The following is an 11,255-nucleotide window of genomic DNA, read 5'->3' as shown; positions in this document are numbered from 1 at the left end:
AACCCTATATAAGGCACTATAAAATACTTTTTGCAGCGCAAGTAACGAGTGACCCATCGTTACCCCTTAAAGGCGCCGAATTCCACGTTACCTCTCAAGATCTAGTGATAGGAGTTTTGACATTGTGCGATTAATATTCACTAGGAGTTTCAACTGATCTCTTTTGTATCAGCTGTCAAGAGGAAGATGAAGTGGAATCATCTTCACACTTTTTTTCGGAGTCCAACCTTCGCAAGGCTAATATTAAAGCATTTTGGCTCACTCTTCATAACTAACACTGAGCTCTCAGGGATCAAAATATTGTAATCGGCTCGCGGCGTTAACCCAACCCACCCAACCTAGCCAGTACTTCTTTGAGCTATGAAATGGTTAGTCACATTAATCATACTCCTACCCTGTCGGAAACACAAAAAACCAAAAAGAAATTTTTCCAAAGGTTTCAGTGCAGTACAAATGCACTATTATGTACAAAAATTATGAGCCAAAGATTTTACTACGATAGTTTCAGAAGAATACCATTTTTCAGAAATATTTTATGAGAAAATTGTTTCTTGTAATCATTTCTAATGAATTTTCTACGTTAAGTACAATTCATCATTAAACATATATTTTGGAGGTTAGGATTCCCAAATAAAGTTAACTTATGACATTAAAAAACTAAATTTAACTTATTTAGTTCATACTGAATACCTTCATAACCAAAATATTGATATGAATAGGTATCGATACTTTCTTTCTATACTACTTCCAAGCAGAACTTTTTGGACCAACCGGCTAAATTGGCAAAGAGAAACCGGCTTAAAACGGCTACACTGTTTCAGCTAAATTTCACATGTTTTATTAAAAGAAATGACAAGTAGAAAGACTAGTTCTTGGAGAGAAGTTGCAAATTCAAGCGAGAAAATATTTTTCCAGCAAGAATTTGCAATTAGGAAAAACGTATGACACATGGTTGGATTTTTTGTCGACGATAATTTGAATAAACAAGTTTGTTAAATGTAAAAATTTACAATCTTGAGCGATTTAAAATGAAAAATACTTGTTTACTTAATTAACTTAGTTAATTAGAATGGTTTGAAAGGCACTCGANTTGAATAAACAAGTTTGTTAAATGTAAAAATTTACAATCTTGAGCGATTTTAAAATGAAAAATACTTGTTTACTTAATTAACTTAGTTAATTAGAATGGTTTGAAAGGTACTCGACTCAAAAAAGTGTAGTCGTAATCGCAATACAATCTCAACCAGAGTCGATATAAGAAACCCGACAGGTACTACGACAAAGAAATTGAAACTTAAGAAAGTCGGACTAACAAAAAATATGCATGTAGATCCTGTCTTTTGCCCTTCTGAAAGAATTTGCGAATTCCTGCAAATCGTGTAGAAATCTGCAAGTTTCTCTACTTGAGAGAGAATCTGGGAAAAATATTTTTTTTTACTTTAGTATTCAAACACTCACCTTTCATTGTTTCAACGGCAACCAATCGGAATAAATAAACGCATATTGGAATATCTAATGAATTTTACTTCTTATAAGTTATTATTTATTTATTTATTTTACGGAGCGATAACATAAATTAATACATTTAAGATTATTTAAATATGTGTATAATACGTAATAAATAAATTCTAAAATTACCGTACATCTGTTTCATATTTGGTTGTCCGCTTTCAATTTAATTACTTTCAAGTAGTTTTAAGTAAGTTTACTACATTTGAAATCGGTTTACAGTTGCTTGTTCTCTTTACTAGTGTTGGAGGATATTTAAAATTTAAAATCGCGGAAATTAAAATAATTCCTACGTTTCTCTATGGGTGCATCCTGACATAGCTCGATAGCCTGTGCATAAATGTTTGAATAACATTTAAAAATTGAAGACTGCAATAGTTTACTTTGAAACATTATATTTACCTATTATTTTTAATTTTACGGGTTTCTATAAGTTTTTAAATCTATTTTGATTATGTTTTTGATATTGTTGTGCTGGTACTATTAAAATTTTTCCTTTTGAGCTTTTAGAACATCCTTCTTCATACCTTCTCACTTTTATACATATGCAGAGATTTTTAAAGATTTGGGTATGCTGGAGTTTAATCTAGTTAATTTATATATAATTTTTAGTTTAAATTGACTAGCACAAGTACTTTTTCTTCGGCTTCATCGTGCGAATGCGTCATTTGGAGCCGACTCCATTCGCTACCAGGGAACTAGGTGGCGCGACGCCACCACTACCCGAGTTTTGTGGTTGTGGCACCTGCGCCGTTGGCTGTGGTGCTTGGGTTTGGTTGGGCGGGGATCTGGAGATGGGCCCTCGCATAGTAGCTGAGAGTGGAATCCCCTGTGATACACTATGTTTGGTGGAGAGATCAGTGGATCTCGTTGTACCACAAATCTAAAACGAAATTAGTAACACATTTTTTATGGTATTTGCACAGGTTGTGTTAATCGCAGAGCTAATTATTGCAATTACCTACCTGATGGTGATGTTCCCAATCCTTGTGTTGGCAAAATGCACCGCAATAACGCGCTAAATTACATCCGGAACAGGTTTCAGTTGCTTTGCGCCCACAGTTCCAGCAAGCCTTCAATAAAGATTGGTACTGTGAATAAAATACTATTTTGTATGCCTTAAATTTCGTCGGCTTACGTTTTGTCCAGCTGTTATTGAGGGCGACTTGTTGTCCAACTCACGATCGCCTGAAACTGCTGTCACTGCTACTCCTGCTACTGCTGCATTTGAGCTGTGAACTACACTTGAGTGGCGACTCATCTCCACAAAGAACTTTTCCATGCGCAGGCGCTCCTGGGCCATCACTTCGGATGCGCGCGTTTCAGCTGCCACAACAGCGCGTTGTATCTCGATCACTGCTTGACGCTTCACCTAAGCACGTAAGAAACATTATTTAGCTTGACACGGAATGGGCTCAGAATAATTTAAAACTTACTTGGTTGACTGCTTCTTCGGCATTGCGTTTGAACTCGGCTACTTTCTCTTCCGTTTGGCGACGAATTTCGACCAGCGATGCCGGAGTCAGCTCACTGTAGTTGGGCTGCTGAGGCTCAACACCACGCTGCTGCAATATAGTTATGGCCCGTTTGGTTTTATCGACCATTGCTGATATACAATTGAGCATAGTGTGTATGTTCTTCCATTCCTCCTCCCCGCCGAGAGTCGCACTGCTACTACCACCACCGGTCCCACTGCCACTGGAAGTTGGGGGGCCGGTGCGTGGGGGATGTCGCTGCGAGGCAGGGTCAGAACCAGTGTTGACACGTAGGTCCCGCTCTTCTCGGTGATTTGCCTAACAATGTTGAGGGTCTTATGAAAAACCTTTAAAACCGTTGCCCCCCGGGTTATATTGCTTACCTTCTCCATTAGACTGTTGAAAGTGTTTTCCGAGTGAGTGACCGCTGACGCGTTGCCGGTCGCAGATGAGTAATCGAAAATCGTCGGTTGAGTGGCAAATGATAGCCGTGCTTCAGTAGATGCTGCACTTATGTGAGCAGAGTGAGCATGCAAAGCGCGCTTTGCAGGCGGATAGGCGGCCAAATAATCATTCCAGTCTTGTACTCCATTATGATGCTCCATCAAAGTGTCCGAAGCTCGTCGCTTAAAAACGAGGCTGGTGGTGCTTGCAGCATTTGAAGCCGCAGCTTGCGCTACAGCAGCCGCCGCTGCAGCCTGTGCGGAATCCATGTGAACAAACATGTCACTATATTCGGCTGAAGGTCCGTGTGGAGAGAACTCCATTACAACATTCTCATTGCTAGTGACGTATTGTAGTGGTGTCTGGAGATAGGGAATGCATAATCACAAATAAGCCGCTAAAAATAACTGAGTGTCAAGCAGAGTCTTACCTGATTTGTGACGCGTGCCAGTTCGGCGATCTCGCGTTGTAGCAGCGAAATATGATTTTTGAGCAATGGAATGACGTATGGACGCAGTGGTAAGTTAATGGTCTCTTGGAGCGTTTGACGAAACTCGTCAATACTTATGCTGCTACTGACCAAAGATAGCACTAGGGCGCGCACACGATCGCTCACTTCCGGATGTACCTCCTGCGCCAACTGCACTAGAGAACCGAGGAACTTGCGTATTTTACCTAGAAGACGCGACTGTTCGGCGTGTACTGCCGCTGCAGTTGCAGCAGCAGCAGCCGCTGCCAATGCGGCCTGCGAGGGTGGAGTGGGTAGAGGAGGGGGTGTCGTTGTGGTGATGGCTCCATTCACGACCGGCGACGCGCTGGCATTACGATTTGGGCGTGGCGGTGGTGGCGCTAAACTAGAGTGATGGAGTTGTGGCGACATAGGTGAGCGTGGCGCAATAGCACGGGCACTCTCCGGTGAATCAGGGGTCCGGCAGGTGCGCGCACCGTTGCCGTTCGGATTCGTGTTGTTCGAACTAGAGTTACAAGCCCCACTTGCACTACCCACACCAGTACAGCCGTTCGAATGCGAGTTATTGCTATTACTTGAGTCTTTGCCGGATGTGGAGTTCGAGGAGGAGTTTGCTGAAATGAGAAAAGGGCGAAATTGCCGTTATAAATGAATGAGAAATGTTGTAATTAGCGTTAGGTGGTTATGTTCTGTTTGGACAAGACTGCCGCAGGCACCACAACATCAACAGAATGGAAAATGCAATCAGGTTTTGCTGCCCGCTGCAAACTGAAAATTTAACAAAATTTGGCCAGCAGCTGCAACATGACCACCGATGCTGGTCAACTGGACACTCGGTGGGCCTGTGGGCGGCTGGGTGGCTTTGTGCATTCCTGTATTTATTATTGTTTCTGCCGAGTTGTCATGTTCAAAGCGTGCAGCACCCGAAACACGAGATTCCCATGTCCGTCCAACAGTTTCTCCGATGTTTCATTGTTGAGTTCGTGTGCTCGCGCAACCGCAAATGCCGAGATTTGTGTTACGTTGCTTCTGCCATTGACGCAGACTCAGTGCTGATACTGCTGACCCGAAGGATAAATGCTATGCTGTGTGGTGGTGCATGCGAAAGTACATGCCAACAGCTGACACATCATAAATGCATTAGTTGCAACATGAAGAAGGCATTTCGCTTCGTTGGTTTGTATTTCACATTTAAGTGCTCATGCACACGTACATACATATGTACAACAACTTCAGCAATCTCCTGCTCTAGCCCTCTTATGCTTCCACGCCCTCGAGGGCAACTGACCGTTGCAACAATCGTCCCTGCTTCGCTGCTGCACTTGGTCACACAAGCTCTTGTGGTGGTGTCTGAGTGTTGTGCTTTTGCAGGATGGGGCATACCACAGGAGGACGGCATGAGGTGACATCGCTAGCCATTAGCCATTGCTATGCGAGTGGGGGCAAGCAGGCAATTGCCGTATTTAGGTATTTGCGAACATGGCAAATAAATTAGTAACATTATGGACAAATTGCACTTGCACACGAGTTTTTCCCTGTCACTCGTGTTCTGTTGCAATTGCTGTCATTCTCGATGCCCGCTAGTACGGGTGTCTAAAGCGTAAACACGTGTTTCAACATTTGTTGCCAAGTACATGATTGCATTTTGTTGCCACATGTTCGGACATGGAAAACTTTAAAGAGTTTTCAGTTACAACACTTGACTGAAATCGACACAATAGGGGGAGGGACAACGAATTTGCTACCACCTAAACGAATTTAATAAATATTAGCCCACAACGAGGAAATCTTAACTAGCTTTCTCTAAGAGTAAAGAGTACCGATGTCCAAGAGAAAGGAATATGGAGAACATAGCTTTCTAAATTTCTTGCGGCTTTCATTTTACTGCCATCCTTAAATTGGCACGTCAAGCGCTCAGAAACTGTTAAAAATCATGCCCATACAACTTGTATGAAGCATCCCACAATAACGAGGCTTCAGCGCCGACAAATGGAATTGTCATTTTCGACAAGGCGGTACGTGTTGAAGTTGGATGCACAAGACGGAAAAACTTGAAGAAATGAGATAACGTCAAAAATTACGCCGCGCTGATTTGGGTATAGCGTGCACTGGCACTCGTTGGCATTGGAAAAGGCAACGCTTAACGCTGCAATTTAGGGACAGCAGTTAAAGGCCAGCCTAATGCGCACCAATGTTGCCGTTTTAGCCCTTTGGTTGCTAGATTTAGCTACCACATACTTTTTTTGGCCACGTAAATTTAAAATTGCCCCTTGCCCCTATTTTAGCCCGTTGGAAAATTTATTCAAACTTTGTTGTACAAGTTGTATAGGTATGCTTGATCTAATTTTTTTCATTTATATATAAGATGAAATTTTAAACTAACTGACCGTCTCCACAGGATAAAATTTATTGCTGTCCAGCTGTCATTGTGGTTGCTAGATATAAGTTATATCAGTGGCAATATTTGTGTGGGCTTGTTATATCTTGATAAAAGCGTTTTTAAGATGAAGAGAATTTAATCGCTTACAAAATTAGAAAATAGGTTGTTTTACATTCAAGTACATAATGATAAATATTTTAATAGACAGCAGCTCAATTTTTGCTTTTATATTAAAATTATCAATAATGTTGCCGCCACAAAGTTTTCGTGCAAATGAAAATGTAGCTGTCAAACTTCCAAATTGGCGGCAATAGATGACAAGAAATAAGCTTCGATATATATTGCTCTTGAAGAGCAATGGGGGTCTAAATTGGATATTTATATTCTAACATATGTATCAAGATGTAAGCTTATCCTGTGGAGACGGGCAGTAAGAAAGACTCTGATATATATGTATATGTACATTAAAGTGGTCAAAAAATGTATGTAAAAAAATAAGGTCGGAGTTTTAATGCCGCCACCCCCTAGGATTGTTATATGTGACCTGGTCTACGAAAAGGGAGCTTACGTGCGAAAACTAGTTTTCTGTGAAAATGCTGTTAAAAGTAAGCAACTCGTTTCGTCAGTTTCTCATTATCTCGTTAATTGTTCTCCGCGCCGGACGTCCAGTAAGTGTTGTTGTTGGTCCAGTAAGTGTTGTTGTTGGTCCAGTAAGTGTTGTTGTTGGTCGGAATATTATTATAGTTCTTCGTGTAAGTTGCTAGTGTGGAACATTTAAAAAAGTAACACTGAAGAAGTGACGTTTACTGTTTCTGTTGATTATCGTCTTCGCATTTCGCATGAAATGAAACATGAGTGTTGATGAGGAGTTCAGTGCCGTATACGGACAATATTTCCATGAAAAGGATGATGAAAACGATGATGAAAACTATGAAGAGAGCGATGATGATGAAGACGAAGTATGTGTATCTCAGGCAGAAGATGATACCGAACAAACTTTTGTTAAGATGGACCTGTATGTTGTTGATGTAAAGGAGGAGGAGCTGGTAACAAAATTTCTGTCAAAAGATTGTTGTAATAATGAATGCCATACACTGATAACACGGTTTTCTAGTGTATAATCATGTCTTTATAGCTTATAATTCAATGTATTTTGTTCATTACCAATAAATTATATTTTGTCGTATTTTTACTCTTCTTTCTCTACATTTTTAGTACACTTCTAAGCAAGTTAGGATTTTCTGCTTTTCACCACGTGAAAAAGCATCTCATCTTCCATCCGAATCAACCAAAAAGTGAAAATTGATTTTTTGACACCTAAGCCCCCTTTCCGTAGACCAGGTTACATATACCGAAAAAAGTACACCCATATTTTTTTATTTTGAAATATTAGGGAGTGCTCAAAGCGCACAAAGTTTTCCATGTATTTTATATGGAGAAAAAACCATTTTTCGTAGAAATGGTATAAAACTCTTGAAAATCAATATTTTTCGACCGGAAAACTGTGGTTCTCTTCAGGAGACTTCCTGTATTAATATCCAGTTGTTTATTTAACCATTTTTTATGATAACAGATTTTTTATTGGTCCCCCCATTGCATTTTCTAAGGGCTTTGGAGGACCTATAAAATATAGTTACCATGAAAAAATTGTTAAAAAAATAATTGAGTATTATTACTGGGAGTCTCCTGAAGATAAATAAAGTTTTCCGATCGAAAAATATTGATTTTCAAGAATTCTACACTATTTCTACGAAAAGATGTTTTTTCTCTATATAAAATACATGGAAAACGTTGAGCGCTTTGAGCACTCCCTAAATATTTTTTGATTTCAAAATAAAAAAATTGCGGTATATTTTTTTCGATATAGATCAAGCCAGGGTGTGCCGGCATTAAAACTCCGACTTTATTTGTTTGGACCACTCTAATGTACATATGTATGTGGGTATATTTATTGTATATTACTTACGTTTTTATACAAACTATAACTTATCTGTTAAGGTTTTAACTATACTTTAAAATGGATAAGTTTACAGCCCCAAATATGCTTAATGTGTTAAAGAGCCCATTTATGATTCTATCATGCTGGCGCCTCCAAGTATTAGTGCCAGCGGATTGACCGTGTGTGTTTTTGTGGTGTGATTGTACCTGTGCTGGTGCGACATCAAAAACGATCTCAAAATTTGATGATTGTACCTGCATGCTGGTATCGCGAAAGGTAAAATTAGCTCTTTTTTTAAAGAATTTTACCTAAAATTTCTTGCACTACATGAGTCAAAGCCGTGTTTTTGGAAAAATTATGAGATTTCGGCTCTAATCAATTTGGTATTTTTTGGACCTCATTTGTAAAGAAATAAATATTGTACCAGCAAGCTGGTATATTATATGCTTCGAGCCTGATGGTGCCAGCAAGCTGGTGTCGTGTATTTGCCCTTTTATATGTACATATATGTAAGTAAAAAATTTTAGCTACCATTTTTAGCCACAACCAATTTTTTAAAACTCTTTTTAGCCCTGTTTTTAAAAGGAATTTGGCTACAACTAAAAATTATTCGCGGCAAGACTGATGCTTACACACGTTGGCAATTACATATGTATCTGTAAAAAATTTATCATGCTCATATACCTAAATATTTTTATAGGGACTTAACTCAATTTCCAATTTTTGGGCTGTGTGAGGCTTTGATTTTACGTTTCGCTCAGCGAAATCAAAAGCAAACGCACGCAATTCGGGTCACGGGATTTAGATATTCATTACTTTTCAACCACTTGAGTCGAAATATTACTTCTATGTATATTGTTTGAAAAGTTCTCCTTCCATGAAATAAATAATAAATAAATGGGTTTGAAGCTACTTTTTTTTTTAAAGTGGCGTTTTTATTTTTTCTCTCCGACCGTAGGATTTATTTTGAAGGACTTTGTAATTTCAAAGATATGATTAATTTCAAAAATTATTCAAAAAATTCAATGCAATGTAGAATAAAAATATGGGTAACAAATGCAATAGGAAATTTCTTTAGAATTTAAAAAATTTAAATTTTTTGGATTCATAAGGACGAATAGGTAATTTTTATGCTGACAAAGTTAGAAGAACGAAATTCGAGGATTTTATCGAGTTAATATAAGCCCTTAACATATAGTTTTTTCAAAACCAAATATTGCGAAATTTCAAGGATACAATTTTAAAATGTCATTTTCAGTATTTACCAACCCTTCTGCACCAGAAACTTGACTCTGTTTTAAATTCTACAGGATTTCATCATTTATTTTAAACCCATACTTCTTCTCTCAGCACATTTCTCTGAATTTTTTAAATCATTTTTGAATTACTGACGTCAGAGTGAAAAACTAAAAACGCAATTTTACTATATTTGGCCCATGATTTCGCGAATATATTGATGTTTGTGTTTAAAATTTACTATCGCGCGGTGTTATATGTATAATCAGCTAGACATTTATAAAAAAATATTAATTATTAAATAAAGAAAGAAGTATAGCCAATACTGGTCAAGAAAAAGAGTTATAGAAACTTCCATCCATTGCCATCAGTGCAAGTTACAAATCCCGAAAACCCCGGGATTTCTTGCCAAGGATCCCGGGATTTTCGAGACCTTAAAAAGGGATTAACATTGCTACTACTCATCGATAGGGGCAAAAAAATAAAACTTTCGATAGTACCATCGATAGTTTGACACCGCTGCAGCTCAATGCAAGTATAACCAGCGCTTAAGGATTTTGATGAAAGTTGCACAGATTGAAGTCTAGGTAGGGTTTCCATCCTTACTAATATTATAAATCCGAAAGCGTTTGTTACACATTAACGCTTTAACTACTCAATTGATTCCCATTAAATTTTGTGCACTGGTGTTATTTAGCCCAACTTAAAAGATAGGATAGATTTAATCTCGATTATACGAGGGGGCGTGGCACCTCCCATAAAACGGAATTTTCACACAGCATATCATGTCTAAGAAAATATTTTTGATAAGGTACAGGAACTTGGTATAGATTAATACATGCATATAAAATCAATTTCTTACTCATGGACGAAGGCTGCCACCTGTTTAAAAAATCAAATTCGACTTAAATTAAGGGAATTATTTATTTGAAAACTAAATAAAAGAAATGATGATAAGAGGCTTAAAAAGGTTGTTGTTTGATAGTATTTTGGAGAGGGTTGCCACTTGTTCGAAAAGCCAAATTTAAATTAATTATTCGCAAGCTATCTGAAAAATTAATATATGGGTATCAAATGAAAGATTGCTAAGAAACCTTCAGATTGAATATTTAATACATTACTGAGGTGTTTTACAAGGGTTGCGTTTAAAAATGAAATTCATTTAAAATATAGTTCTGCAGTTATATAGGCTTACATAAAATATAAACGACGATATTGTAATTAAGACATCCACTATGTTTACTCTATTTATAATCTTGAATTTCAAAGTACAGGTAAAATCTGATCCTATATTTGTATTTTCAAAATAATATTTGATACTAAAAACTATGTAAACATGTGGTTATTGTCTATCAAATGTCTCTTTGAGTGAACGCAGGATTATATTTACATTTCGTCAGCTGGCGTCAAGGTGTTTGTGTTTTAGGGTTGTTCGACTTTACTAGAAAGTCGACTTTCGACTTTTCGATCGGCTCTGTACAGTCGACTTTAAAAGTCGAATTTTTTCTCTATTTCATAAAATAAAGTATTAAGTATACTCTGCGTTCAACTCATATATATTGGCGCTTACACATATGTTAGTGTTTTAGCCCTTTGGTGGCTAGATTTAGTTACCACATACTTTTTTTGGCCACATAAATTTAAAATTGCCCCTAGCCCTTTTTTTAGCCCTTTTTAGAGTTTATTCATACTTGGCATGAAAAACTTGTATATGCTTAATTTGATCTAAAATTTTTTGTTCATCTATGTAAGAGAAGAATTTTTAAACTAAGAATGACTGATATATATACATTAGACTGCATC

General features: G+C 37.8%; 1 protein-coding gene across 3 annotated transcripts in view; it reads right to left on the bottom strand.

Moving 5' to 3' along the window:
- Positions 1-1,748: 1,748 nt before the first annotated feature.
- nvy (CBFA2/RUNX1 partner transcriptional co-repressor nervy) overlaps positions 1,749-11,255 on the bottom strand; it is a 78,912-nt gene continuing 69,405 nt past the window's right edge. For all 3 annotated transcript variants that reach the window (XM_017612442.1, XM_017612443.1, XM_017612441.1), the window contains exons 3-8: positions 3,859-4,511; positions 3,368-3,790; positions 2,946-3,302; positions 2,648-2,881; positions 2,475-2,582; positions 1,749-2,392 (exon numbers count right to left, since the gene is read on the bottom strand). In XM_017612442.1, the coding sequence (XP_017467931.1) occupies positions 2,174-2,392; positions 2,475-2,582; positions 2,648-2,881; positions 2,946-3,302; positions 3,368-3,790; positions 3,859-4,511 (1,994 nt within the window). In that variant the 3' untranslated portion in view covers positions 1,749-2,173. The remainder of the gene's footprint in view (positions 2,393-2,474; positions 2,583-2,647; positions 2,882-2,945; positions 3,303-3,367; positions 3,791-3,858; positions 4,512-11,255) is intronic.

The sequence above is a fragment of the Rhagoletis zephyria genome, unplaced genomic scaffold (assembly GCF_001687245.7).
Source record: "Rhagoletis zephyria isolate East Lansing unplaced genomic scaffold, Rhagoletis_zephyria_1.1 Rzeph_scaffold_00542, whole genome shotgun sequence".
NCBI classification, from domain to species: Eukaryota; Metazoa; Arthropoda; class Insecta; order Diptera; family Tephritidae; genus Rhagoletis; species Rhagoletis zephyria.
Note: the sequence above shows the minus strand (reverse complement) of the source record. Positions and strands in the feature narration are given on the sequence as shown.